The sequence below is a fragment of the Chaetomium fimeti genome (assembly GCF_033439085.1).
Source record: "Chaetomium fimeti strain CBS 168.71 chromosome Unknown B0H64scaffold_2, whole genome shotgun sequence".
Taxonomy (NCBI): domain Eukaryota; kingdom Fungi; phylum Ascomycota; class Sordariomycetes; order Sordariales; family Chaetomiaceae; genus Chaetomium; species Chaetomium fimeti.
Window position 1 is genome coordinate 4,895,602 of NW_026944330.1, and position 27,276 is coordinate 4,922,877.

The 27,276-nt window shown below is 55.1% G+C and overlaps 10 protein-coding genes across 10 annotated transcripts; 2 read left to right on the forward strand and 8 right to left on the reverse strand.

The window, feature by feature from the left end:
- Positions 1-295: 295 nt before the first annotated feature.
- B0H64DRAFT_104315 (P-type ATPase-like protein) lies at positions 296-4,162 on the reverse strand. Its single transcript, XM_062797707.1, has 5 exons — positions 3,674-4,162; positions 3,489-3,615; positions 3,335-3,429; positions 1,331-3,275; positions 296-1,276 (listed from the first exon to the last, which is right to left on the reverse strand). The coding sequence occupies exons 1-5, from the start codon at positions 3,937-3,939 to the stop codon at positions 518-520; spliced, it is 3,192 nt and encodes a 1,063-aa protein (XP_062663230.1). The 5' UTR covers positions 3,940-4,162; the 3' UTR covers positions 296-517.
- Positions 4,163-6,911: 2,749 nt separating this feature from the next.
- Positions 6,912-8,533, forward strand: B0H64DRAFT_104336 (GHMP kinase). The gene is made up of 2 exons (XM_062797708.1): positions 6,912-7,126; positions 7,212-8,533. Exons 1-2 carry the CDS (start codon positions 7,068-7,070, stop codon positions 8,335-8,337), a joined length of 1,185 nt encoding a protein of 394 aa, XP_062663231.1. The 5' UTR covers positions 6,912-7,067; the 3' UTR covers positions 8,338-8,533.
- Positions 8,534-8,570: 37 nt separating this feature from the next.
- B0H64DRAFT_104412 (vitamin B6 photo-protection and homoeostasis-domain-containing protein) lies at positions 8,571-10,374 on the forward strand. Its single transcript, XM_062797710.1, has 2 exons — positions 8,571-8,895; positions 9,001-10,374. Exons 1-2 carry the CDS (start codon positions 8,812-8,814, stop codon positions 10,252-10,254), a joined length of 1,338 nt encoding a protein of 445 aa, XP_062663232.1. The 5' UTR covers positions 8,571-8,811; the 3' UTR covers positions 10,255-10,374.
- Positions 10,375-10,639: 265 nt separating this feature from the next.
- B0H64DRAFT_104482 (cytochrome c/c1 heme-lyase) lies at positions 10,640-11,986 on the reverse strand. The gene has a single exon (XM_062797711.1). The coding sequence runs from the start codon at positions 11,720-11,722 to the stop codon at positions 10,736-10,738; it is 987 nt and encodes a 328-aa protein (XP_062663233.1). The 5' UTR covers positions 11,723-11,986; the 3' UTR covers positions 10,640-10,735.
- Positions 11,987-12,885: 899 nt separating this feature from the next.
- Positions 12,886-13,344, reverse strand: B0H64DRAFT_372026 (uncharacterized protein; the record flags this gene model as incomplete). Its single annotated transcript, XM_062802203.1, has 2 exons — positions 12,886-13,196; positions 13,257-13,344. The coding sequence occupies 2 exons, from the start codon at positions 13,342-13,344 to the stop codon at positions 12,886-12,888; spliced, it is 399 nt and encodes a 132-aa protein (XP_062663234.1).
- Positions 13,345-15,011: 1,667 nt separating this feature from the next.
- B0H64DRAFT_104565 (uncharacterized protein) lies at positions 15,012-16,086 on the reverse strand. The gene is made up of 4 exons (XM_062797712.1): positions 15,504-16,086; positions 15,286-15,447; positions 15,135-15,215; positions 15,012-15,076 (listed from the first exon to the last, which is right to left on the reverse strand). The coding sequence occupies exons 1-3, from the start codon at positions 15,777-15,779 to the stop codon at positions 15,171-15,173; spliced, it is 483 nt and encodes a 160-aa protein (XP_062663235.1). The 5' UTR covers positions 15,780-16,086; the 3' UTR covers positions 15,012-15,076; positions 15,135-15,170.
- Positions 16,087-16,349: 263 nt separating this feature from the next.
- Positions 16,350-17,674, reverse strand: B0H64DRAFT_355995 (Intradiol ring-cleavage dioxygenase; the record flags this gene model as incomplete). Its single annotated transcript, XM_062801578.1, has 4 exons — positions 16,350-16,987; positions 17,043-17,171; positions 17,244-17,375; positions 17,434-17,674. The coding sequence occupies 4 exons, from the start codon at positions 17,672-17,674 to the stop codon at positions 16,350-16,352; spliced, it is 1,140 nt and encodes a 379-aa protein (XP_062663236.1).
- Positions 17,675-18,495: 821 nt separating this feature from the next.
- B0H64DRAFT_423060 (amino acid permease-domain-containing protein) lies at positions 18,496-22,488 on the reverse strand (the record flags this gene model as incomplete). Its single annotated transcript, XM_062805593.1, has 6 exons — positions 18,496-18,899; positions 18,962-19,277; positions 19,333-19,572; positions 19,645-19,769; positions 20,902-21,150; positions 21,358-22,488. The coding sequence occupies 6 exons, from the start codon at positions 22,486-22,488 to the stop codon at positions 18,531-18,533; spliced, it is 2,430 nt and encodes an 809-aa protein (XP_062663237.1). The 3' UTR covers positions 18,496-18,530.
- Positions 22,489-22,965: 477 nt separating this feature from the next.
- B0H64DRAFT_440074 (amino acid permease-domain-containing protein) lies at positions 22,966-24,845 on the reverse strand (the record flags this gene model as incomplete). Its single annotated transcript, XM_062806464.1, has 3 exons — positions 22,966-23,146; positions 23,213-23,324; positions 23,375-24,845. The coding sequence occupies 3 exons, from the start codon at positions 24,843-24,845 to the stop codon at positions 22,966-22,968; spliced, it is 1,764 nt and encodes a 587-aa protein (XP_062663238.1).
- A 588-nt stretch (positions 24,846-25,433) lies between these two features.
- B0H64DRAFT_472806 (ankyrin repeat-containing domain protein) lies at positions 25,434-26,878 on the reverse strand (the record flags this gene model as incomplete). Its single annotated transcript, XM_062807957.1, has 2 exons — positions 25,434-26,699; positions 26,792-26,878. The coding sequence occupies 2 exons, from the start codon at positions 26,876-26,878 to the stop codon at positions 25,434-25,436; spliced, it is 1,353 nt and encodes a 450-aa protein (XP_062663239.1).
- Between the last annotated feature and the right edge of the window lie 398 nt (positions 26,879-27,276).

The window sequence follows — 27,276 nt, forward strand, 5'->3', positions numbered from 1 at the left end:
TGGTTGGGGGGGGTCCCATGACGAAACCTTCTCAGCACCAATCATCTTAAAACAAGGTGCTTGCTTATTATAATCTGTACCTGCGAACCCCTGCGGTGTTGGCGTCGACATTTGTGCATACCCAAGGAGTCTAGGTGAACAGACTGGAGAACACACGACAGCCTTGAGTCAAATACCACGTAGTGATGAGGAGCTCCACTAGCAGACGAGGTAAAGAGTGCCATCACTGTTCTTTATAACAGAACCTAGTCTGAGGTGTGCGCAAAATACGGCACAATGAAAGAAAAAGCAAAAAGCAAAAACCGTCCGAAGGAGTGAGAGAAGGGAAGAGAAGTAGATAAAACCAGACAAAGTTTCCAATCTTTATGGCCGTGTCTGACAGGCCGAAACGACGTCACGCTCCCCCTCCTGTCCGTCCATAACAACATGAAACGAGTGAACCAAGGCTCGAAGCTCCCCCACCCCCCCTTTCTTTGTCGATGCGCTTTGCCATCGCTCATGGTGCCTCCCGTTTTTACTATGCCTCTCCCTCAACGAGCGGCTTGATGACGGCAGACCCAAGCCCAAACCGCCTCTTCACCGCCTTCCACATCTCCACGATGGCGGTATACACCACAACACACGCGGCTACAACACCCCACTCCCAGGTGATGGCATCGTGTTTGAATACAATCCTGTTCACCACCGGTAGGTAGATAACCGGGAAAGCAACCACAAACCCGGCCGTAACTGCACCAAACAAGAACTTGTTCTGCCAGATTGTTCTAAAGACAGACAACGGACCAGAGTACTTCTCGGGATGCATGTTGAACAGCGAGCGGGTGAAGTGCTTGGCCTCCCATGCCATCACTAGCAATAAGAACGTCAACGTGGCAAACGTCGTGGCTCTCGCTTTAAACGCGACGCTGCACGCGTCAGAGTAATCTTCGTTGCACCCGATGCCCAGACCATTGGGCCCGTTGACACCGTAGGCAACCGACGTGAACGCGGCAAGGCACAGGCCGCCCATGGCCGTACCGTAAACGAACTTGTCGATGATGAGCTCACGCGTGAAGACGCCGGTAGAGAGGTCATGAGGTGGGCGTTGCATGATATCTGGCTGCGCGTCCTCGATGCCGAGGCCGAGGGCCAGGAACGAGGAGGTGACGAGGTTGGCCCAAAGGATCTCGAGGGGCGATAGTGGGAAGACGGAGACGCCGCGCGGGTCCTTGAAGGCCAGGCCGATGAGGAGGAGGAAGACTTGGGCGATGTTAGAGACTAGGAGGTGGAGGAGGAACTGCAAGGCATCCGTTAGTCAAGATTATCTCTCAAGCCTGGAACAAAAAAGCACCTTTTGGATGTTGTCAAATAGACGTCTGCCCTCTTCAATGGCAGTGACGATCGAGGCGAAGTTATCGTCAGTCAAGACCATGTCTGCTGCCTCCTTCGCAACGTCACTGCCGTTCAAACCCATAGCAATGCCGACATCCGACTTCTTGAGCGCAGGCGAGTCGTTCACGCCGTCTCCGGTCATGACACAAAACGCCTTCCTTCTGTGCATGGCTTCCACCATACGCACTTTGGTCGTCGGGCTACATCGGGCGAGGACAAGAGGCAGGCGCTCCATCTCGTCGATCTGAGCATCGCTGAGGCTATCAAATGCGCCGGCAACCATGATGTCTCTCTCGTTGTCGTGATTGGCGCGGTCCAGGATGCCGATCTCGTAAGCAATGGCTGTCGCTGTCTTGACGTGATCGCCGGTGAGCATGTGCACGGTGATGCCGGCTTGCTGACACCGTTTGACGGCTGTGGCAGACTCGAGTCTAGGCGGATCATAGAGACCAGCCAAGCCGAGAAAGGTGAGGTTTCTCTCGACGGATGAACGCTGGTCCGAGTTCTCGTCTACCTGTAGAGCAACCTTTTCCGGCTCGGCTGTCGCGCCCTGGGAAACATAGTCTTGAGGATTCGTAGGTTTTCTAGCGATGCAGAGCACACGAAGGCCCTCGCTAGCTAGAGATTCGGCCTTGGAGACGATGATGTTCTTTTGCTCGGCAGAAACATCCATCAGGGGAAGCATGGCCTCGAGGGCGCCCTTGGTGTAGGCGAACGCACCTGCCCCGTCACTGCAGACAACCGTCATCCGCTTGCAAGACGAATCGAAGGGGAACTCGGCCAGAAGTTGGTGGCTGCCCGACTGCAGCAGCTCGGGCTTGCCCATGCCGAAGCGCATAGCCAGAACCTGGAGAGCAATTTCGGTGGGCTCACCGATGGCCGTGTAAGAAGTATCAGCTTTGGTGACAATCGAGTTATTGCAGAGAGCAACTGTCTCGAGGAAGTCCTTTAGCTGGGCCGCGGTTTTCTCGGCCGTTGGGGATTTGGGAGTGTACACCTCGTCGCCCACGCGCACGTTTCCGCCGGTGGGATCAAAGGGGTGGGTGGTGCCCTGGATGGACACCTCGGTCCCGTCGACAAGCCACACCCGCTTGGCAACCATCTTGCCCTGGGTGAGTGTGCCGGTCTTGTCGGAGCAGATATTTGTGACTCCGCCCACGGCTTCGAGAGCGGCGAGCTTGCGGATGACAACGTTGCCTTTGGCCATAGCGCGAGTGCCAATGGCCGTGGCAATGGTGAGGACGGCAATCAGCGATTCCGGGATGACGGCAACAGCCACGCAGATGCCGTAGATCAGCACTTCGCTCGTGACGTGCCAGCGGCTGGCAGAAAAAACAATGATGGCCAGTGTAATAGCCAGAGCAAACAGCAGCAGGGCGAACTTGCTCAGGGCGACCTGCATGGGCGTGCCGTCGAGGCCGAGCAGAATCCGGACGCCATTCCGGACCTTGACCCAAGCCTTTCCAACGACAGTCGTCCGCTTGTCGGCCGGGTTTTCCCTGCTCTTCCTCAAGAGTTCCGCGATCCTACCGACCTCGGTAGTCATGCCCGTGGCGACGACGATGCCGGTAGCACGGCCGCGCGAGACGACGCTAGCCGAGTACACCATGTTGAGGCGGTCGCCTAGGGGCACATCGCGGTCCTTGAGGATGATCTCGGCGTGCTTGCTCACTGGGACAGACTCTCCAGTGAGCAATGCTTCGTCAGTCGACAGATTGACGCTGTGCACAAGCCGGAGATCGGCCGGGACGATGTCACCAACTCCGAGCTTGACCAGGTCACCGGGTACCAAGGCTTCGGCCTTGATACTGTCCGTGTGGCCAGCGCGGATTACCTTGCACGTGGGTGCAGAAAGCGCGTAGAGCGCCTGGATAGTCTGCTCGGCGCGGAAGTCTTGGATGAACCTGCGGCGGGATCGATGAGATGGAGGAGAGCAACCGGGGGTAATTCTTTCGAGACTCACCCGACCACCATGTTGAGCAGGATGACAGCGGCAATAACGCCGCCTTCGATATGGTCATCAATGGCGAAGGACAGGACCATCGTGATGACGAGGACCTAGGTCTTTGTCAGTCGCCGTTGCACCACAAGGGGGGGTGTTGGGAGGGGACACTCACAAGAGTCAGGCTGTTAGACACCTGTCTCATGAGAATCGTCCACACGGATAGCCCTCGAGCTCCCTCAACCTTGTTAGGGCCATGGTGCTGCAGGCGGCGGGCAGCTTCGGAACCGTCGATTCCATTTCTGGGCGCGTGAGCAAGAGGGGCCAGCCAACAGATGGAGGAGGGGAACAAAGGCTTACTCAAGGTCTGTCTCGAGCAGGGCGCAGACATCTGGCACGGAAAGTGTGTGGGCGGACTCAGTAGTCAAAGCGGGAGCCGTGTCAACGGTGCTGCTAATGGAGCCACGACCGACAGTGGCATCAGCATCGGCGTCGGTGGCATCGGCGTCCGTTCCGGTGGTCCCGGCGAGGGTGGGCGATGGAGGAGGGCAGGATGCGGAACTCTTGAAGCCACATATAGGAGGCTCCGTCTGCCCCTCGACGTCCAGCTCGTTCTCTGTCCCCATTCAATAAAGTGCGTCGCCGATATGATCCCAGCGAGTTCACGCGATGAGGGAAAAGAGGGAAAAGAACAAAAGGGAAAAATTCCGGAAGCCGGAAGATGAGCCGGGGCTTAAGATCAGATCCCCCTGCCGCTCTGGTCGTTGGCGTCCGATCACCGAACGCCGCCCGCCACATCCCACCCGAATTGGACCACAGGCGGACGGACCCGAGCCTGGGGGGAAGGACGTGTCTTGGATGGTGGGTACGTCGGCCAAGGGACGGGCAGCAACCACACAAACGAGTGAAGGCGACGCCAAGTCACTGGCAGCAAGGCGACACTCCAATCACATCCCGTTCACGACCCCCACCGACCATCAAACCCCGGCAGAGCGAAGAGCTCCCAGTGGCTCAGCTTGTTCCTCTGCCTTCTTGGTCCCCTTGGCATCCGCTCCAGCCTGTGTTGCCCAGCGCCGGATGCACCAACCTGGGGGCCACAATTGATCACCTGGTCTCTTGCTTGTCTCATAAACCTCGTTAACAAGGCTGACGAGCCTCTTTCTTGCCACGCCATTGGATCGCTGTTGCGGGGCTCTCGAACTGAGTCGGGAAGTCACGCAGACACGTCAAAACAACCGGAGTCTTCTTCATCTTCCCCCACGTGCGTGACACTGCAAACAAACTTGCAACCTGTGTAACTGTTCCGCAACTCCCTACCTGAACTACATCTGTAATCTGTACATATATATTTCCAATCAGCTTGGACCGAGGATATCAAACACGCCACCGTCCTGGCCTTCACGCATTGAACATCTCCGCTCAATCTCGCTTTGTCAAACGGAGCTTCCTCCCTCACTCATTCCTTGCACCCTGCCGCCTGCGAGTCTGCCAAGGTGGGCCCCACATCTGCCAGATGCAGCTGGATTGTTGAGTCCATGTCGGAATCCTGCATGACACGATATGATTCGCGTAAACAGGCTCGGGGGGTTCTTTTCTGGAAGACACCATCCACAGGACATGATTAAGCAGTCGAACTGCTGCAACTAACTGAATCTGGCAAAATCGGTTACTGCATCACAGCCCGGTTTTGGGGATCATGTGCTCATGTCGTTACCTAGTTAGGTACATGTACAAAGGAGAGCAAACCTGATTGATAAAAGAAGCACTGACATGGAAAGAACCCTTGGCATCGTCAGCAGGAACTGGGATGCCCAAACTTTGAACGGTATACTGGTTCAGCCTCCAACCACGAATCTATCCTGTCATGCCGTAAGGTACTTCGTACGGAAACCGTGTTTGGTTGAGCTCAACCTAATGTGCTAATCCATGGTACACGGTTCAGGATTACACAGGTTTCGGGCACAAGACCACCCCATGAATTTGGACAAAGTGACAAACTGGCCAGGGATGAGGACGAGAATGGCTCAAGTTGTCAGTCTTGTGGAGTGAAGAATGCCCTTACCACCTGGCCATCTTGCAATCCCGCGATGTAACCCATCTCTTTACAATCCCCTTCCCTTCTCTACGACAGAGGTAGTTGCACCGAATAGGATAGGACGGCTCACTCGCCTGCTCATCAACACGCATTGCTGTCGGGAAGCGAGGACCGAGACTTTTCTCCTTGGCCAACACCAATATACGGGCAGTCTTCAGTCTCTCACCTTTACAAACGGCTTGGTACAACTTGTACATACACGACAGTTCCGCACAGCCTCCTTGCCAAGAGCGGGGTTTGATCTTTACAAACGGCGTGACTGGATGGCGTTGGAGGAGGTTCGGGCGAGAACAGCACCAAGATAACCCGGAAAGCCGGATTCGTCTCATGCAATAGGGAGTGGTACTCCCCACAAATTCTTTCTGATTGAGGCCTCCAGGGTTGGGTTCTCACAATCATAAGTCTTGGTACTAACTCCTGGGTTACTTCTTATGCGCTCCTGTTTGAGCCGGCACGTGGCTGGATAACGTGGATCGACTTGGTTGGTAACCGCGCCACGGGAAACAACATCGATCTCGGCGTTCAGGCATTCTGGGGGGCGGTTTCGTTTTACTAATGTTTCTAAGATTATTACCTCGGATCATTTAGTACCACAAGGCTCTTGACGAAGTCTACTGCATGTGAGAAACCCATCCTGCGGCTTCGAATCTCGGTCTTCCTGCTCTTACTCAGGTTGATCTTACCCCGTGTTGGGCTCCGTCACTTACAACTGCCCTCCGTTCATTTTTCCGGTGGACGCTATGGGCGTTCCAATATATTCAGGTGAGCACTTGGCGGGACTCTCTATAGGATGCTCGGGCTCGCGGTTAACAACTGACTCGTCTTGATTCTTTGCTCGGAGCAGGAAGCAATTCCCGACTTCACCTGATAAATAATACTCGCGGCTGAAATATACGCCTCAATGGGATTCTTACAAGATAGGAACACTCCTTGCTGGTACAAAGGTTTATCCCGGTATGGAGTTACTTTGAACATATTGGACTTCAATTGCTGGAGTCAAGTTGCGAGTAACTTGAGAGGGCTCGTTCAGGTAAGGTTAACAATCCATCTCAAGTACCTACTTATTAAGTGCTATAGGCATCTATCCAAGCCTTCAGGCTATGATGGACTTGGTCTGTTACTGGAAGAAGTAAGGCTCAGAATGGACTATGTTGAGCACACGAGAACTTCGTTGAAGTAATACTACTCCAGCTTCTCGTTACGGTGGAATCGAAGTCATCGATGATGCGAGTGTCGTTGGCCGGGATGAGGGGAAAACGATGAGGGGGTATAACCAACATCAAGCCGGGAGAAAGAAGAAAGAAAGATAAGACAAGATGACGTGTTTTGGAAAAGAAGAAGCAAGAAGAAGCACGTACATTCCGACTACGAAGTAAGCTCGTAAGATGCTACCGGCGAGGACAGACAAGAAGCAAGCAGGGTTAGGGATAGCATATGTGACTAAGCGGAGTCGAGCACGGGCCGAGACTCTGAACCTTGCAGATCTGCCCCCCGCTAACGCTTTCCAGCGCCGATCCTTGGCAACAATTTGCTGGGTGCCAGACCTAAATACCCCGCCAAAATGGCCATGAAAGGGGAGAAAGGGCGAGACTGTTGACCGCTTGAGTGTTTCCTCAACACACCGCAGCCCAAGTACATCCAAAACCCCCATCCCCAGCCATGGCAGACAAAGTGTACCGCGCCAGCACCACGGCGCCGGTGAACATCGCCGTTGTCAAGTACGGACCCCTCCTTCTATCTCGAAGCGGCAGCAAATTCGAACGCAGCTACCTGGGTACCTAACTGACCGCTGCCCGATTCTAGATACTGGGGCAAGCGCGATCCCAAACTCAACCTGCCGACCAACAGCTCGCTCTCTGTGACGCTCTCGCAGGCCGACCTCCGCACACTTACCACGGCTTCGTGTTCTGCCTCGTACCCCTCCTCCGAGGGCGACTCGCTACTCCTCAATGGCGAACAGTCCGATGTTGCGGGGGCCCGCACACAGGCCTGCTTCCGGGAGCTGCGCGCCCGCCGTCGGGCCCTCGAGGACGCCGACGCTTCTCTGCCCAAGCTCTCGACAATGCCGGTCCGCCTCGTGTCCGAGAACAACTTCCCGACTGCCGCAGGGCTGGCGTCGTCGGCGGCAGGCTTTGCCGCCCTTGTGCGGGCCATCGCTAACCTGTACGAGCTGCCGGCGTCGCCGTCCGAGCTGAGCTTGATCGCGCGCCAGGGTTCTGGGTCGGCATGCCGCAGTCTCTTCGGCGGCTATGTCGCCTGGCGCATGGGCGACGCGGCCGACGGCAGCGACTCGATGGCCGACCAGGTCGCCGAGGCGTCGCACTGGCCCGACATGCGGGCGCTGATCCTCGTTGTGTCGGCCGCCAAAAAGGGTGTCAGCTCGACCTCGGGTATGCAGCAGACGGTGGCGACCTCGGGCTTGTTCCAGGAGCGCATTGCCAAGGTCGTGCCGCAGAACATGGCGGCGATGGAGAAGGCCATCGCTGAGCGCGACTTTGCCTCCTTCGCCGAGGTTACCATGCGCGACTCCAACTCGTTCCATGCGACTTGCGCCGATACCTACCCGCCCATCTTCTACATGAACGACGTCTCACGGGCGGCGATTCGGGCGGTGGAACAGATCAACGCTGCCGCGGGGAGGACCGTGGCTGCGTACACGTTCGACGCCGGTCCGAACGCTGTCATCTACTACCTGGAGAAGGACACCGAATCTGTTGTGGGGACTCTCTACCACGTACTTGGAGGCGAGGTCGGCGGCTGGAAGAGCACCGTTGTCCAGGGGCTGAAGCCGAGCATGTCCCTGGATGAAGGGGTCGCCGAGATCCTGAAGGCTGGCGTTAGCCGTGTGATTTTGACAGGAGTAGGGGAGGGCCCCATCAAAAGCGACGAGTATTTGGTTGCTGAGGATGGAAGTCCGGCAAGGAGATGATCTTGTGTTAGTGTGTTGGGGACGCCCGGCCAGAGCGCAGGAATAATAAGCGTTGGTATGTTTCAAGTAGCGAAACGCTCTCAATACATCCATGTACAGGCGTTGGATTGGCCCACACGGCAGAGCCGCTTGCCAGAACGTGCATGCTTCCCGGGTCATTTTGAAAACTGTCCCCGTGTTGATCCCCCGGACTTTCAGCCAGGATGGGCTTGCGGGTTGTCCTCGATAAGGTATGATAACCTGGAAGCCCCGCCGTTACGTCAGACGCGCTGAAGCCGCCTGAAGCCCAGGAGGAACGGAAGCGGACATACAGGGGCAGAAAGGCACGCGACTGGTCGCTTGTCCGCGCCGCCAGTCAGCCCCTGATCCTCCATCACACTGCTAGCCTCGTCGCTCACTGCCGCCCTCCTGTCGCACATTCTTGCACCCGGAATAACGTTCTACGGTGCCGATGAGCGTGCGACCAGCGCCGCCATGAGCCGGAGCTTCTACGACATCGACCCGGCGGGTGAGGTCCTCTGCACTTACACCAATGGCGAGAAGGAGAAGCTCAAGTCCGTGAGTGTCCGCGCCCTGTCTGCAGCCTTCTCTCCTAGTCTCGCCTTTCTACCTTTCCTCGCCACGAGAATCTACCCAGCAAGCTAATTAAATCTTCTTTCGCAGGAGAAAACCGAGGTCCCCATCCCCAAAGCAGTCTTATACGCGTTCCTCCCCGCCGGCTACCCACACTCCGTAACCGACGACTACCTCCCGTACCAAACCTACGACTCGCTTCAGGCATTCGCATCCTCCATCACCTCGCTACTCGCTAACCGCGCCGTGCTTGAGGGCCTTGGGGTGGGCGACTCCTCGTCATCCCCGACCGGCGCCCTGATTCTCAAGATTACGGGCGACACCATCTCGCGCATCGCCACAATCCTCTTTGCGCACCGCATGGGCCAGGCCATTGAACCCGAGTGCAAGTTCTACCGCTTCCTAGCCGACATCTTCAACGACAGCGCCCAATTTCTCGACCTGCTCACCCCGGCCCTACCATATTTCCCCAAACTCGGTGTGATCGTCTCGGCGGGGGTGCTGCGCTCGCTGTGTGGCGTGGCCGCGAATGCGAGCAAGGCAAGTCTGTCGGCGCATTTTGCGCTGACGGGGAACCTGGCGGAGCTGAATGCGAAAGAGGCGTCGCAGGAAACGGTCGTCAGCCTGTTGGGGATGCTCGTCGGGTCGTTGGTGGTGAAGATGGTGGAGGACAAGCAGGTGGTGTGGATGCTGATGGTATTTCTGGCTGGAGTGCACCTGGCTATGAACTACCACGCTGTGCGAGCGGTCAAAATGCGCTCGCTCAACCGCCAGCGGGCGACGCTTGTGTTTCGAGAATGGCTGGATCATGGGACAGTCCTCACCCCGCAACAGGTGTCGCAGAGGGAGAGCATCCTACGCAACGGGAGGGGGAATCTGGCGAGCAAGAGCGGGGATTATACGGGGTTTTGCGATTTCGGAACGTATGGGGATCTCATGGGATGGAATCCGAAAGGCTATCACCGATATGACTTCGAGACGAGCACGTACTTCATGGGTATATGGCACCGCGGGGGGTATTTTTACATGAGAATTGCGCTGAAGGAGGGGACAAAGAACCCACTCTCCGCCTGGTTTGACGCAGTCAACCATGCCTATCACTTCGACTCGGCGCTCAAAGACGGGTTGGAGAGCCATTATGAGAACGAGATACCGCTGGGTTACGTGTCGGAGGAACAGAAGCAGACGATATTCGCGGCCATGACTGCTGGCGGTTGGGATCTCGAGGTGAACGCCCTGGAAACGAGGTTGCCTGTGAGGGTACGGGCAGGTGATAGTAGAAAAGGTGAGCCACTACCAAGTAGCTTTCTTCCACCGGCCGCAGTCTTTCGTGCCCGATACTGATTCGTCCAGGCCTCCATCCCTCCGAAAAAGACCCAGCACGTTTCAACGGACTCCCAGAAGCGAAACACGACTGATGAAACGGGGTAATGGTGTTACATGGATAGAGTTGGCCAGTCGGTTTCGTAATGTCGCCGAGAGACTCAGCCTCTGGCCGAGGGGCGGCAATGTGTCTTTGGGGAGTGGACTGGTGCGGCAAACAGGGCGGCGTTTGCACTTGTTATTCCAGTTGAGATACCACGATGGGAAACCTGGGTTTTTGTTTGTCGGTAGGGGCCTTGTGTTCTGTTGATTCAATATCGGGTCAGATGCATGCCTCGAGTCCTCCAGTCTCATACCCTCCAACTTCAATTGATGTTGAAGCTTCAAGTTGGGTAGGCAGACGCTTTCCACATCTCAACACCGCAATAATCCACTGAGCGGCATGGTACATCATACATGGTATTCATACAAACACGTAAACAACTCCCGGCCGAGTTCACTCCTACGAGAACCCAGCCGCCCGCATGGCCCGCATCTTGACACCCTCCCATGTGTTTAGCTTCGGCCGCACATCCAGATAAAAGTTAAGTTTCCCCCTGCCATGCCCGTCATTCCGCCCCGAATAAAAGTCGATGACGTATTCCACTTGGGTCCCACACCGGTCGATAACCCAGTCGTGCCGGTCGAAAGGCGCCGTGTATCCAAGCAGCGTGTTGATCCTGGCCTTGGGGCTCATGGTTGCGCTGCCCAAGCCCGCGAAGCTGTGCAACCTCGGCCCGCCACACCCGCCTTTCGTAACAGGCTCCACGTATGGTGCCTCCCATTTGAGGATCTCGGCCCACGCCCGTTCGTTGACGGCGTTGTGGATGGGCACGACCGTCCTCATGTCCGCCGCCGCCGCCTCGTGGCCTTTTCGCCTCATAGCTTCAAAAAATTGTTTTTCGGAGGGGTACACCCAATGGCCGGTCGACGAGGCCCCTGTCTCTTGTTCATCGTTGGCGGGACATGCCGCTGGGCCGGGGTCGGAGGTGCGGGGAATGCTGGAGATTTCGCGGGACTCGTCAAGGCGTGATTGTGTGCGCGGCAGTGCTTGAGCTGTTGACGGGGTTTGAGATTGCGCTTCTCGGGAGAACGACGGGAGGCGGAACCATGATGACCAGGAAGAAGTGGATTGTTGGGATGGGGCTGATATTGCGCTTGTTGTTTGTAGATTCTGTGGCGTTGAGGGTGTTGCCGGCGGTGCTGCACGCTCTTGTTGGGCTTGTTGCAACCACAACTCGCGAGTTTTGTGGTCGACGGGACACTTTGCTTCCTCATCCGCCGCGCCCGCCGCGCCCGCCGCGCCCGCCGCGCCCACGGCCTCTTGCCCGAGACCCTTCATTGCCGTCTCTGCTGCTCGCGGCTCGGCTGTCTTCGGGTTGATGTCGTTTCCCTGCGGCGTCGCGTTCTTGTGGTTGACCAAAATCGTGTCGAGGAGGTCCGTGTGCATTATGCGCGCGTCTTGGGGGGTTTGAATCGTTTATCAAGTCGCCGACATGGCGGGACTGGATGAGGTTGTGGAAAACAGAAACGCGCATGCATTACAGCCGACGCGGCCCGGCTTTTAGGGCCCCAGCTGTTGCCACCTGCTCGCTTTTGAGGGACCGGCTTGTGGTGGGGTTCTGGTGCAAGAGGCATCGAGACACCATGCACCGTCTTGGTAGACATACCTCAAACAGGGAACGGGGACTTGAGCACGGAAGCCCGGACAAAAGGAAAGGAGCGGAAGGCATGCAAGCTCTGGCTCAATGATGTCTGTGGCCCCCAAGTACGAAGTACGAACTTATTGTTCGGGGGTGGAATAGAGCTAAGCTCCCCACTTCAACGCCAGCCAGGTTTCAACGCTGCGGCCAAACCCGACTTATTTTGACTGCCGGCATCGACTGAGCAGAATACAAGGTGGTGAAGGTGTCAATGAAATGAAGTTCCGTACTGGCTTAAGGGTGTTAGAAGGTGTCGCTGATTCCAATAGATGGGGCTAATGTGTATGCAGGTAGGAACCGTCCGTGCCGTCATCGACATCGCTGAGCAAACCGTTGCGCTGATCTGCACCGAAGTCGCAGCACATCTCGACCCCAATTCGGTGGCAAACCTGAGGGGGAGGGGCTCGAGGGGTTGACAGGCGTGACAGGGAGTGTGATGGAATATTTTGCCATTGCTTATCCCGATCTATACTAACCCCAAGGCTCTTGCTGCTGCAGAGACTTGATGTCTCGACCAAAACCCGCGCGTGATCATCCGCTCTGGTTCTCACGACCCTCTTCGTAACATTCCTCATGTACATCCATACAGGATACAGGGCGCATGGCATCATGCGCCGACGCCACCAGTCCAGTATATAACAAAAGAAACGCCGTTTTCTGTGTCATGCCCCGAAACCCATTTCGAGGTCTCGTCAGTAGCCACGCCCCCGCGTGTCTTCGTGCATGCGTTATCATCGGTTGCGCCTAATCGCAATGCCTATGCCCGAGGCACATTGCGCCGTGCTCTTTGTGGCCGGAGCCGGCCTGGAAATCGCGAAAACCCCAAATCCCGAAGGACACCTCGCGAGAGTGATTCACAACCGGCCGCCGGGCCGAATGAGAAGGTATGTTGTAAAAATATAGATGTTGCTCAAACAAAGAGCGCGGCGCCACCTGTCTCAATTGCCTCGATCTCGGCAGCGGTTAGGGGCTGGCGGTGGAAGCGGGTGGGGAGGTCGTTGCGGTCGAAAAAGACGCCCTTAGGAGGGGCGACGGGACCAAGGTGGGAACCAGCAGCGCCACCGATGCCAGAATCGGCCTTGATGGTCTTACGGAGCGGCCCAAATTGCTGAGCGTGGTCGCGGTAGGCGCTGAAAGTAGAGTGCGAAGACGTTGTGAAGGAATCCGGAAGGGAGTTGGTCGGTGATGCAGGATGGGGCTGGGGAGAGTGGTCGACGGATGCTACCAGAATGCTCACGTTAGTCTTTTGTGTGGCCAGAGGCGCTGGCGCATCGGACTTACCGGGAATCGTGCGCTTGCCGATAAATCTAATGGAAGGAGTGCGCTCGGCGTGCGCAGCTACCTGGCGAAGAACCTTGGTGGTGAACATGGTCTTGGTCGGTCCGGTCGGGTTGGGTGGCGGGCGGGCGCGGGCTCGAATGGGTGGTGCGTGGTGTTGTGGATTTCCAAGAGCTCCCGTTGAGGATTTTGATCTCCTCGCGACGACTGCTGTCCTACGCGTGGTCCTGGGCGCAGTTGGGGAGGGCTGATGGCAATTGACAAGAGCAACGTGGTAGGACAGGTCGAGGGAGGAGAATTGGCCGGTGTGCGGGTTGCGAAGTTTGAAAAGCCGGAGGTCGGATCGAGGTCGAGGTCGTCTTTTGGAGGGGGGGGGGGGGGGGGGGGTGGTTTTCGCATTTCACAAGCTCCGAAAGCCACCACGCCATGTCCCAGGCTCAGCCAATGAGCTGTTTGGACCTTGCTTGGCCCCCCGAACGCCGGAGCGCCCACTGCAACGCCATCCCACCCCTGGTCCCGACTCTGGCCATTTGGGAACCGTTGCCGCGAGGAATCGCGACAACAAAGAGGAAAATGAAGGAAGCAAGATACGGGGATGAAAGCATCGTGTTTCCTCGTTCGGTGAGATTTCATTCGACATTTTACAATGCAGATTCGCATTTCTTCCGTTCCTCTATCATCTCGCGCTCCTCGGGACAGGAGCTGTGCTCGCGCGTGTCCAGCATTTTTCGCCTCCCCCACCTCCGAGGCACCCGTCCCGATTCTTCCCGTCGTTGAGCGCCAACAGCCGATCACCCAAAGATGTTGACTTACCAACAACCAAGCACGCGAATCAATTACCGTCTGACTGCTTGTTTGTCTGGGATTCATGAGGATCGAATCCTTCAACTTGTTTCTGCCCTACCGAGACACCCAGGTCCGCCATGCAGCCATGCACTGCGAGCATGTGCCGTTTCCATGTCGAGGCCCATCATTGGGTCCACCCTTATCTACTTTATCCCCCGCGCTTGTACATAATTTCGTTGACTCGGGGCAATTGACCACTGCCTTCCCCGCATTTCTGTATTTGTCTGCCTGCCCGGCCGGGCCGGGATGCTCGGCCTCTGCACTCGGCCTGCTGTCACTTCCTCTGTCACGTGGCTCCGTGACCACTTTCAATACTGGCCGCTGATGTTATTCAACTGCCGCTGACATCACTGTGTGCAACGCATTTCCTAGTGCCCAAGCAAACCCACACCTCTCATGGGGAGAGTTTCCTGGATGCAACTCGGAGGTTACCCACCTTTCGTGGAACGCCCTGCCCCGAGGTGCAACCCGAGGTTTACCATCTCGTTGATACCCGACAGTCAGCAAGTCAATGTTAGTCTACATCCGGATGAGCATTAAAAACCCTCACGGACGGGAGCTTCCGGTCACCGTGCCTCCCAATTATGTCTCCCGCAGTTAATTATCATCTCTTGTTACCTTAACTTATGTATCTCCTGTTCTAAGTCACACCTCAGTGCTCATGAGTTAACGCGTAATGGATCGTAGTTATTGTGGATTAGATGACTTCGATATTACCCCAGGAAACAATGATGGACCCCCGCCGGCCAATGTATATCGACCTCCGGAACTAACTGCGATTCGAATCCGTAACATCATCCGACAACCATAATAACCACCCGCCACCCCACCTGCACGGACGATGACTGCTCACTTATACGTAGTTATCCGACTGCCCGGCCGTGGCCGTAGCTGGAGTCGCTCCCGAACCATTGCTGACCGCACCTCTAGCCTGCGTAGGGCCTCCAATCTGTGACGTGGGCGGGTTTCCCGTCGTTCTGAAAATGTAACGGGTAAGCTCTTGTAAACCACGATAGTGTTTTGAACCTCACTCACGTGCTAGTGCTTCCAACCTGGCGCTCCCTCTTCCTTTTAGCCCACCAGCGAGACACGACGTAAACTCCCTATAAATGATGAGTAGGGAGATATGACCAACTTCACCGGCCGTAGAACTCACCAAGCATGCGCTGACTAGATACGCAAACATGGCCATAAACGAGAATGCCAAAACAGTTCGCCAGTGCCCGCATCCGGAGTACGCGATGTCCCCCGGCCCATCGATGAAAAAGGGGTTTCTCCACCAACCTCCCCAATAGTAACCCCAATAGTTCCAAAACCAAGGAGAGCTGCATGTTTTGGTACCGGTTCGCTAGAAAGAAAGTCAGTTCCCGAGTCATTTCGTCTTGACAGTGACGGGAAGCTAACCGTGATCAGAAGACAAAAGAGGACTAGCCACATGACGAAGAGGGCGAAGTCCATCGGAAATGATAGGAAGGAATATAAGAAAGGGGCGATGAAGACGATAGCGAAGACGATGCTAATAGATGCAACAATGATGCCGTATACGACCCGGCCATCTCGGGTTGCACCGGCCTCTGAGAGGACGCGCAGGAAACGAGCGAGGATGCCCACCACGATGATGGAGCAAATGAGCTGCCAGATACGCAGAGCCACTAGGGCTATTCTTGATGCGGCGCCCATTGCAATCGTTGATGTATTCGCCCCTGAGGGTGTGCAAGTCTTCGGGTTGAATGGTGTCAAGGTAGGTGTTATGATTGGGGATGTTTTAGCAACATCTGAAGACCACGGCACTCGGTTGAGGGGTTTCCTTTAAACTTCCCTAACCTTGCTTTGTTTTCCCAGCGGGCCGAATCAACACGATATACCAAATGACCTCATCTACTGTATTCGGTGGCCTTTCTTCATTGTTATGTCTCACAACTCAAAACGGCGGGGCTCTAGAACGGCCGCTTCGTAGAGTCCAAATTCCGCAACCAGTACAGTAGGGAAGATAACTGCCACAAACCGCAAGCGGCTAACCGTCGGCCACATCACATCGTCCTCATCTATCCGAGCTGTATTTGTGCATTTGGGAGCACCTGATGTACTAGCGATTCGTGAAAAGCACCACTACCACCAGTACTACTGCCAGAATGCAGTTCAAGAGCCTGAAGGTCGCGCCCCCCCCGCCGTCGTATTTTGCTGTCTGGGTTACAAGGTTGAATTTTGAACTTAAATAATAGCCCTAAGCTAAATCCTCTAGTCCTGTCACTAACGCCCGGTCCCGGTCGGGGCTGTTGGAGGAGGCCCTCCGAACCCGGGGTTGTATGCTGTCGGAAACCCGCCGGGGAAAATTCTGTCCAAGCCAGGAATTTTCGGGTTTGTCGTCACCATTTCACCGCCCTCCTTGAACCTCATCGCGGCAGCCATGATATCACGGGTGAAGGTGGTGTTCACGCCGAAGCTGAACCATGCGAAGATGCCGTCCTCCTGGAGGCTTTCTCCTAGCAGCACGTAGTTGAAGAATGGATCGGAGGTTGCAGCCTCCTGCAGCAGGATGTTGTCCGCGGCGTTCAGCATCAGGTTCTGTTTATTTGTGGAATACGGTTCAATTTGTTTGACGCTGTCGACGAGGGTCTGGTCGAAGAATACCTGGCCAACGTGTGTGACACGGGAGTCCCAGAGTGTGTTGTTTGCCCTGGCCGTGGCATTAAAATGGCTAATGACGTGAATGTGTGGTGCCCGTCCCTCGTAGTGTCCCGGAAAAATGGTTTGGAACTGGGCGACGCCATCTTCGTCCGTCTTCTGCGAGCCCCGGAGGAAGCTTCGGTTGAGGTTGGCCAAGTCAGACATACCAATGCCGTTGACGGTGGCGAGAGCGCCGGAGTAGACTCCAGTCGAGTTGGCATCTTCGCGTCAGGTTAATGAGCAATGAACTTGCAGCCGGCAATGGGGTCGACTTACTCCACATCTCAATGAAAGTCCCTTCTATCGGTTCGCACGTGTCGACGTCGATAAGCTGAATGTCGAGATGCAGCGGAACTCCTTGTTGATCTTCGACGAGTTCGCTCCGAACGTCTTCACCAAGAATGTCTGAACCGACGGCGGTCAGCTATGGCTACTGGATAATAGGCCGGGCCATCGTTATGCCCAACATCGACTCACAAAAAGGTCCTTCCGTTGTCTCGGGATTGAGAACGCAGGAGTTGTTTCCCGCAAAGACTTCTTTAGGATCAGTGGAAGCGTCAAAGTCTTTGTCAGACTTGTGAGATTTTCCCAGTGATGAGGTTTGTCTTGCTGCCGAATAGTATCAGCGCTGTACGTTTGTTCCGGTGTTTTCTCACATGGTTGATACCTTTCAGGGATTGAAGCGACGAGGGCGCCATTAACGAGCGGGCTCGAAGCTCGCGCCTCTGAGCGGCACGCTGATAAAGACCGCCAGCCAAATGCTTGCTCGAGCAGTGATCCAGACTATTGGTGTGGATATCGAGGAATTGCCGGCGCTCGGCGCGTTCACGGGCATGGTCATGACCAGGCCCGTGTGCTGATACCAAGCCTCCAGCTATGAGGAGACTTGCGAGGGCGAACCCGATCATGGTGGACTCTTGCTTACTGCTGTGTTTTGTGGTGACTGTTAGAAGAGGGGTACAGGGATGGAGAGTCTTGGGATCAGACAGATGCCTTGACCTTGGCCAAGTTGTCTCCTCATATTTATAACGGCTGACATCCCGCCATAGATCTACACTTCATGCCTAGCTCGGATGAACTGGGTGCCGGAAAAGGGATGGGGCTGCACTTTGCCTAGTGCCGTATTCATCAACCGAACCTTGAAGCTTGTACTGCTTGGTTGTCGACGTGGCCTTGAATACGCGCACCAATGTCGAACCACGAAGGCAGTCTCGGTTTAGGTCGAGGAATTTAGTCCCGCCTGTGAGAATACCCGTTGCCCAATTTAGCGTTCACAGGGTAGGGTATCCTGACTACACCCAAGCGAGGAGACTCGGGCAGCAGAGGAGACATGGTGTTCCCGAATCGTCGGGTATGTGCCTCCACCACCCGTAGGACAGCTGAGTCTGAGTTAGATTGCGAGATACAGGCAAAATGCACGCCGGAGACACGGGAGTCCCGGGATTAATGTCTTGGAGTTGGTAATGTTTGGAGTCTCTGGTATGGGTTGTGTTGGTGTTGCACGGAAATGACAACCCTTCATGGAATTCAAAATATCCTGAGGGACTCATCAAAAGCTAAGAAGGCACCGATTCGGACTCAATGTCTTACGACTTGCTTAGCAAGGTCAGCACCATGGTTTTGAAATGGTTTAAGTGATAGCCTTGAAAGTAGATGCAACAGATCAGTTACCTACGTTCATATGCATTCGGTCACCGAATCGCAGAGTTACGGAGCCAAAGCAATTCTTGTTGCATTTGTGATTCGCGCTATCCTCGGAGCTATTCAAACATACTCGTAGCATAGGTAGCCGCCCTTGATATCCATCACGTCCGCAACAGTGGCATTGGGAATGATTCCCAAGGAAGACATGACATGGTTCAGTGTCAGATTCTTCCCGCCATCGTCGCCACTTGCAGGGTCTGGAGTGACGGCCAAAATCGCCGACGAGGGGGTTCCCCACATAGAAGACTCCTGTTCCATCCCTCCAGGAAACTCCGAGAAGCCCACGTCTGGGTCCTGTGCGTTCAGTCCACCGATTTCCTTGTACCGCGTTTGGGGGTCCTCTGCTTGCCAGTCCGCCCACATCTTGTCAACAAAGCCATGGTGCATGAAGAACAACGGATCGCCTGATGAGGTGATCGAGTTTCCGTCCTATGAGCAAACCTTAAGTTAATAATTGAAACAAAACCAACAAGAGAAGAGCCAGGGCGTACCATCATTGCTAGCGACATGTGTCCTAGAAGATGAGGGCCGGAGTAGATGCCGTCAAGAACACTTTCGTAAGTGGTGTGATTGAGCGCCGCCGTGACAAATGACGTCCCGCATTGAGAACTGAAAAAGTCTGTAATCCTTCGGTTGACACATCGAGCCTCAGACCCAAATCCCGGCCCGATGTTCACCGTAAGATTTGCAAAGGGGCCGTTGGGGACACAGGGATCAGCTGCCTTGCCGCCTCCCCCAAACCCGGTAACGGGATCAAAAATCACACTCGTCGAGAAGTTCCCGGCGTCACGAGTTTCGTCCCAGTAGCTATTCCATGTTAGCAACTCTCCGTCCGAGACTCTAATACGGATAGGTTCGTTACGGAATAGCCCCTGTGTAGCCACACTCCTGCAATAAGAACTCGAGAGTCTTCAGGTAGTATCTGTGATACGGCAGGAACTGGCCGGTCGTATGGATTTGCAAGGCGTGGATCTGGTGAAGAGACACCAGCTCATCCCATCTGGTCTTGGCACCGGGGAGGAGATTGAGCTTCTGGGGCGAAGTCAGGAGACAGCGGTTAGCGGCAAGGTAAGCTTTCCTGTCAGCGTCACTTATGTCGTGCCTATGGCAACATCCTTAGCATTATTTAAGTGCGGCATTCCCACTCAGGGTGGAAGGAATAAGTCGAACCTACCAAGAGCGTCTCTGCTGTGGTGCTGTGCATTCAGGGTTATCGGCAAGCTTCGCAGGGAGGGCCGCAACGACCGCCGCACTGGCCACCGAGAGAACGAGGGAAGCAAGCAGCATGACGAGGAGTATCTTGTTAACCGTTTTCTGATGGCCGTCTCACAACAGAACTCGTTGTCATTGTGCTGCGCGGGAGGCCGCGATTTAAGGAGACTTCTGTGTGCTTACTGGGACCTGGGACTACTAGCCTCAAAGAAATATCATCAGTGACACGCTGATAGCTTCGATGAAACTCTGGGAATGAAGCCGCGGTGTAAGGGTCTGAATCGGGATAAGCGATAGGATAGGCTGAATTGCTGAGAACCAGCCGCACCCACCACGAATTTACCAGGCAGGCAGGCTGAGCTGTCGACACATCGTTGCAGGATTCACCCGGATGTTTGTTGCTTGATATCCGCACCAATGGAAAAAAGGAGGAACTACAACGCTCAGTACGCCGAGCTCGTGGGGTTCCGATGTCCCGGAAGCTGAGGGCGGCAGCTATATACGACTATAATTAGAAAAGGGCTAAAACTTCCCGGGAGATGTAACAGTCCAAGCCGTTCCTTCGGCTCTTCAACCGGGTAGCAGCAAGCAGCCGGGTGGGGACAAAACGAGGTTGAGGAGCCGTTCTTTAACCGCCGGAGCTGGCGCCGGGGGCAGGTAAGGAGATCATAATACCAATCTAAGCTTAGACTCTATCTAACACTTCCTTGTTTACTCATCTACACGTATAGATCGTCTTCTTTGCCCTTGTTCCTTAAGTACAGTCAATGTGGTCGTAATTTCCATGATGAGATATGTCGGACGGGTGCTTGCCGGACCGGCCATCAACGGGATCTCGGAAGGGGTCAGCGGAGTAGACACACCAAGTGACCTATACGGGAACCAATGGACTTCGCGTTTCATGTTGCCATTGGGGTGGAGAAGTAATTAATCTACCGGAGAGGCTTGACGAATTCATGGTGGTGGTTGACGCTCAATTATTTCATCCCCCGATTCGGGCTCCGTCGAGCTGCGGGTTGTCTATTCCAACGGGCTACGGACTAGCTTGGTAACAGTTGTTCCATCTTGAAGGACGCTAGTTACTTCCTCAAGCCGGTATTTCCGTAACCATGGCAAAAGGATTGTCAATGACGCCCAATACAAGAGTCCAAACGCAAGACTAAGATTTCAGTCAGTTCCTCTATCCGCCTAGGCAAGTAGCAAGGGCGAGTACTTACACGGACATGCCCACCAACGCATAGCTAACGCGGGATATATGCGAACTCCAGTCTTCCCCATTGTAGGGAATGAACGGAGCACACAACAGAGCGGTGGAAAGGAACACGTTAAACCAAGCAGCCGGCAGAAATGCTCGGTACGGGCGCTTGAGATCCGGGCGAGCTCGCCGCAGGCGAATTAAGCCTAGCGAAACAAAGAGGGAGAAGAATTGGCCTGGATAACCCTCTACTTCGAGAATGAACGAGTATATCTCTTTGTAGGGGATACATATAACAACAACAGAGGGGACATAGTGTAGGATTAGACCGCCCAGAGGTGATCCGAAGGGACGTGTCGACGAAAGAAGGTCCCCGAAAGGAAGGAGGCCTTGACGTGCAATTTCTTGGTTCAGGCGTGCCTAGGTAGAGAGAGGCCGATGTCAGCGTCATTTATAAACGACCTTCGGGGGTGGGCATACCAAAGCGAATGTAACGACCATGACATTGCCTGCTGCTGAGACCGCTATAGCCAAGGGAAGCAGGAGGTTTCCTAGAGTTTCGCCGAATACCCTCTCGAAAAATAATGCACCAACCAACTCTCCACTTTTCTTTATCTCGTCAAGCGGAATGACCAAGAAATAGGCAACGTTAATGAGCAGGTAAAGCAAGCAGATCGTCACCAACGCCGTCGGAGCCGCAGATCGAAGTGTTCTCACAGGATCTCGCACCTCGTTCAAGACGTTGTTGACATTCTGCAGACCGGCATAGCTGTAGAATACCTTGAACAGTGCCGTGCTGATGACGCCCCAATTCCAGACCGAGCCTTCCCAGATGCCATCCCATGTCGAGGGAAAGGCACGGAGGTGAAGCTCGCGGCTGAGCAACGCTGGTTCGCTTGGTGTGTATCTGGTAACGACAACGGCGCCTGCACAGACGGTCATGAAAATTACCAAGCCGATCTTGACCCAGCCCAGGATGTTTTGTACCGCAACGCCTGTTCGCATGGAGCAGGCATGGAGGGCGGTAACGCCGGTCATGAGGCCGAGGGCCAGAGCTCTGACTTGCACTGGGTGTTCGGCGGGCGCTTTACCTAAGGCGAATAGAAGGTATTCCCCAAATACGATGCAGTTGCTGGCGGTAAATCCGAGGATGACCGCATGTACAGCAACGAGAGTGGACGCAAGAAAGCGTGGGCGGCGATAGGTGAATTCGAGATAGACCTTTTGCCCGCCAGAGCGCGGGAGCATGCAGCCGTATTCGAGCGCAACCATCAGCCCAAACCAGCTGATGATTGCCCCAGAAACCCAGAGGAGCAAACTCAGTCCAATACTCCCGACGGAGCTGAAGATAGCTCCGGGAGTTGCGAAAATACCGCTTCCGATGACCCGAGAGATGATGAGAATGTATGCGCTGCTCCATCCCAGATTGCGTCCAAGAACTGCCGTTTCGGGCACAGCGTCGTCCTCTAGCGACCGGTGCGTATCGACATCGCCGGGTTGGTGTGGTTTTGCCAAGGAGGTATCAGCACCATAACGAGGACCTGAAGGTTCTCGTACACTTAATGTGTTGCTGAGCAAGGGAGTTTCTGCATCTGGTTCGCTGGAATCCATAGTTATCAAATTAGGCTGAGGGCGGGATGCTGAGATGGCAGCGCGCAGTTGGAGTAGCAAAGACAGCAGTGTAATCAAGGATTTGTCCTAAGAGTGAGAGACCCAAGCAGTGTGGCGGGAACCGTGACCTGTTCTAAACTCTAGTCTCGGTCTCGGGACTTTGACGAAAGTTGTTCCATTGTTAGGCAAGATAACAATTTGTCAGATCAGGCCTGACCAGCGTGGGAATCGGAGTGTTCGGAAGACTTTGTGAAACGCAAATGTGGGATTTCGCGTCGCGTGTATAAGATGCGAGATGGCGTGCTTAAGACTGCGACCAAGCAATTGTCCTGGGCTATAGCCACCCCTGAAGCCACCGTAGAGTAACTCCGAAGAAGGTTGTCTTTGGTATTTTAACTGATGGAATTGGAGACATGTTGTGAGTTAGGACAGTTCGGGTTTTGGTCTCTTGACGGCAAGCATAGTGGATGGTTTCGCTTAATCCCATATCCAGCTTATAGCCTTTACCCAGCCCCTTTTCCGGTCTAGATTATGCTCTGGGTAGTACTCATCTGCTCGTGCAAGGGCATCCATCAGCGGTATCTCGTCCAGGGATACAACTTTAGTTTTTCGAAAGACTTTCCAAAACGCATAGGCTGTGAGCACGATGGGGATGTCCCTGATTTTGACAAAGTTAGAACAGAACGTGTAGTTGCACGGCGGGAACGGAAAGGGCAGGGCTTACAAGTATGACGAGACAAACTGAGCAGGGTCCCAGTTGCCTGTCGTGAAGACGGTGAAGCCACCTGTTAGAAGAATAAGGATGCACATAAATAGTCCGGCCGGCGAGGAATATCCTGTAGAGAGTCAGCTGGTAGCCCCCCTGGGTAATGAACAGAATACTTACTTGTCCACCAGTTGTGCCACGGTAATCTCCTCGCGTCGATCCCTTGTCTCTCCAGAGCCTGCATCAAGCGGATGTGATTGAGCAGGATCGAAGACCATGAAACCAGTACTCCCGCCGCTGTTAACGAGACCAACCACCAGAACACGGTAATGGCGGCTTCGGATAGGCTCATGAAGCTGAGAAACATAAAGGCCGCAAACAGCAGCACACACACGTAGGGGGCACCCCACGGTGTCGTTTTTAGAAAGATGCTGGGCGCCTGTCCTTTGAGCGCTAGTCCATACAACACTCGAGTGCCTGCGAGTAATGCTTGGTTTGATGCCGACCAGGCCGAGGTAATTACGACGGCGTTGACAACAGACGGGATAGCAGAGATGCCCGCTTGCGAGGCGGCAATGACGAACGGGCTTTGGGCCACGCTGCTACCGGACCCGTCCAGACGTTCGTCGTTGCTCGGGACGAGCATGCCCACCACGAGAACTGCCAACATATAAAAGATGATGATGCGCGCAAACACGCGTTTGCAGGCGCGTGGTATCGCCTCGCGCGGGTTCTCTGTCTCGGCAGCCGCCATAGCCAACGACTCAACTCCCGCAAACGAGAACACTGCGCCGGTCATGACAGCCCAGAATCCCAGGAACTTTCCCCACTCACCGGTGGCAATGTGCTCGACAAACGGCCCCGGATCTCTCCAGTATCTGAACCCGATCCGCTCGGTTCCAGGAATACCCCCAAGATTGATCACCAAGCCTAGCACGATCAAGAACACCACCAACAAGATCTTGAGCATGGCAAACACAAACTCAACCTCCCCAAACACTCTCACAAACGCCAACCCCACCCCGATCGTCAACACCATGAACACTACAATGATCCACGCCGCGCTCACATCCTCCCACCAAAACCGCACCAACACGACCACCGCCGTCGCCTCGCTCGGGATGCTTAGCAGATTCCCGTACACCAAGTTCCAACCAATCGCGAATCCCCACGCGGGGTCGACCAGTGCCTCAGCGTGGCGCACGAAGGAGCCCGTGACGGGCATCAGCGCGGCAACCTCGCCAAGGGCGAATTGGACGGCGCAGACGACAAAGCCGACGACGGCGTAGCCAAGCAGCGCACCAAGCGGGCCGCCCCGTTGCACAGCGCCGCCGAGGCCGAGGAATAGGCCCGTTCCAATGGAGCCGGCGATACCGAGCATGGAGAGATGGCGCTGGGCTAGGCCGCGGCGAAGACGCGTTGCCTCGAGGATAGTGGGCGTGATAGCATTGTGTTCGGCTTGAGTATTATTAAGGCGGGGGGTTGTGTGGTAGGTTGTTGGGCTAATAGTAGTGTAGTCGGGGACGGGGCCGGCCTTGAGGCGCGTTGATGGGGTAGGTGAGGCGGCCGCGGCTTCGGGGTCCGAGTCTAGGTCGGTGTGCGTCGCGCCGTTGATGGGCTCGGGAGGCTTGATCTGGTTGAAGGGGCCCATAGCTAAGTGTGGTCGTAAAGGAACTGGGTTCCTCCGTTTGGGCTCAATCCGTCCCAATAGATAAGTAATAATACGAGCCTTGAGTGTGTTGCCGGTTATTCTTAGGTCTGGAATCGACCACAAAAGAAAACAAGGCGCTGTCCCGTTGACGCAAGAGAAAGTCGGGATTTCGTGCAGGCGGAGACCCACTTGAAGGAGCGGCGAGCGGGAACGTGAGATGCGGCCCGAGTCAAGGGTTGATTGACTCATTTTGATTCGTCGTGAAGAGTGGACTAAGTACCTAATTAACTGAACCGAGAAAAGGGCGTTGCTCGGATAGGAAGGTATTTGAGACATTAAGGTAGAGAGGATTACCCCGAAATGTGAACGACTCCAAGTTGGGATCGCGGAATGAACCTCTGGGGGGGTACGATTTCTTCAGACCCTTAGTCCGCGTCCACTATATTGAGCTCTTCGCTTCTATGGAAGATTTCATCAGGGTCCCTGGTGTCGGGCCTGTCGCTGCTGCTAACATCAATTCAATCCCTAAACGCAAACATTGGGATCGAGGTAAACCCTAGATTGAGATTGTCAGGTTGTAATTACTACTTATGTATCTACAGGCTGTCCGTCTTCGCTAGTGCGAGGGCTGGGGGGAGGGCTGGGTGGACTGCTAGGCGGAGGGCCAGGCGGAGGACGCCAGCGTGACAGTAGCCCGGAATCGGCCGCCGGATGGCCACCGGCAGAACTAGACTGCTGCCGATACCCAACCCGCGACTCCATCATCTTGACATAGTTTGTCTTGTGGCCCGGCCATCGGGCGCGTGGATCCGGCCAGTGTAGGGCATTGCGACCGTAGTAGATGGCAATCATTATGGACGTGACAAGGTTGTCGTCGAGCGCGTAGTTGACCAAAATCGTGATGATATCCTCGGGCACGTTGTACTTTGCGGCCGCGTGGAACGGGGACTGGCCCAGGACGTCTCGGGCCGATACCGATGCGCCCAAGGCGATGAGGAGCCTGGTCATGGCGAGATTCGTTGTCTCCATAGACAGGTGGAGCGGGGTGCATCCCTCGGGCCCGGGGAGAGATGCGCTGGCGCCGCGGGCGAGGAGGCGTGCCGCGGCGTCACTGTGCCCGCATTGAGCGGCAAGGCAGACGGGCGTCATGCCATAGTTATTGAGAATGTTAATGGGGTGGCCGTAGTCGCAGATTGTTTCGATGAGTTCTGGCATGCCTTGCCATGCAGCAACGTGGAGGAGGGTGTTCCCTTCGCCATCTATCGACTGCACGGATATGCCACTCGAGAGAAGCCGATGTAGCTTGATCATGGCGTCTCGTTGCTGGCTCTGGCGAATCTGGAGTGCTACGGGCTCGAGAACGTTGGGATCACTTTGAATGAGGGTGCCGCCCCAGAAGGCAGTCCTGTAATCTGATTTACTCCAGGGTCGATCGTCTGGTGAGATGGCAGACATAGCCGAATCAGCCGAGGGCATGGCATGGGGTGCCTGGTTCGTCTCAAGGGTATGGAGAATGCGATTGCAGAGGAGGGCGGTGCTAACGCAGCAGGAGATCAGATGCCGGTTGTTGAGGATATGCGGGCCCAGTCTGTCTCTGTTAATCTCCTTGATAATATCTTTATAGGCTCTAGCACCAAATCCTACGCCGGACAGACTAGCGGAAATACGCCTCCTCGATATAATCTGGACGACCCGGTCTACGGAATGGATGAGTTGGTTGGGCAGTACGGCTTCCATCCTTGCCTCGGTGGTGTAATGAGGAAGAAAGCGGATGTAGTCCTCGAGCCAGTCCATATAGTGTGTTTCGTCGATAACGACGAGTCTCAGGTTCTCTCCCACCCTCGGCTTGGTTAACTGCAGGATGCAGAGAGTATAGACACATGCCCTGGTGATTATGCAATGGCCGATCGAGGTGAAGCGGGCCCGGGTGCGTTGAAGATACGTACGCCCCCTGTTACGAAGAACCCGTGGACGGTTTCATGGATAGACTGTAAGTGGTGAACCCGGTTGATCTCGATCAAGCCCCTTAACATGGTACGAACCATCCGCCGGATTCGCTCTATGTCTTGATCCCACGATAAAGCAGACCTTTGCGCTATGCGGGGCAGGCCATCTATGGCATCGTCTGGTTCTTGGAGAGCCTCGTCTATGAATACCTGAAGAGCCGTAGTGCTCTGAGCAGGAATCGGTTGTTTAGCCAGCAGCACCAAGTAAATGAGGGATCTAGACTTGAGCCTCTCTTTCGAACCTAGGGTACGGATGAGGCCGGAGAACAGTGCAACGAGGTTATGAGGCACCTCGGCCAATAACCTCTTGATTTCCTACAACGCTCTGCCTTCGTCGACATCTCGTTTGTATTGGAGGAGCAGTACTTTTACAGGGATGCTTTATTAGTTGCGCTGGTTGTGGAGGAGGGTGCGACGAGTGTGAA

Excerpts from the sequence above, each read along its gene's own strand:
- B0H64DRAFT_104315 (XM_062797707.1), bottom strand. The coding sequence starts at position 3,939 with ATGGGGACAGAGAACGAGCTGGACGTCGAGGGGCAGACGGAGCCTCCT. Across the intron at positions 3,430-3,488 it reads TGTCTAACAGCCTGACTCTT|GTCCTCGTCATCACGATGGT; the intron begins GTGAGTGTCCCC and ends ACAAAGACCTAG. Across the intron at positions 3,276-3,334 it reads CTGCTCAACATGGTGGTCGG|GTTCATCCAAGACTTCCGCG; the intron begins GTGAGTCTCGAA and ends ATCCCGCCGCAG.
- B0H64DRAFT_104336 (XM_062797708.1), top strand. The coding sequence starts at position 7,068 with ATGGCAGACAAAGTGTACCGCGCCAGCACCACGGCGCCGGTGAACATC. Across the intron at positions 7,127-7,211 it reads GTGAACATCGCCGTTGTCAA|ATACTGGGGCAAGCGCGATC; the intron begins GTACGGACCCCT and ends GCCCGATTCTAG.
- B0H64DRAFT_104412 (XM_062797710.1), top strand. The coding sequence starts at position 8,812 with ATGAGCCGGAGCTTCTACGACATCGACCCGGCGGGTGAGGTCCTCTGC. Across the intron at positions 8,896-9,000 it reads AGAAGGAGAAGCTCAAGTCC|GAGAAAACCGAGGTCCCCAT; the intron begins GTGAGTGTCCGC and ends CTTCTTTCGCAG.
- B0H64DRAFT_104482 (XM_062797711.1), bottom strand. The coding sequence starts at position 11,722 with ATGCACACGGACCTCCTCGACACGATTTTGGTCAACCACAAGAACGCG.
- B0H64DRAFT_104565 (XM_062797712.1), bottom strand. The coding sequence starts at position 15,779 with ATGGGCGCCGCATCAAGAATAGCCCTAGTGGCTCTGCGTATCTGGCAG. Across the intron at positions 15,448-15,503 it reads TCTTTTGTCTTCTGATCACG|CGAACCGGTACCAAAACATG; the intron begins GTTAGCTTCCCG and ends CTTTCTTTCTAG. Across the intron at positions 15,216-15,285 it reads TGGCATTCTCGTTTATGGCC|TCATCATTTATAGGGAGTTT; the intron begins ATGTTTGCGTAT and ends ATATCTCCCTAC.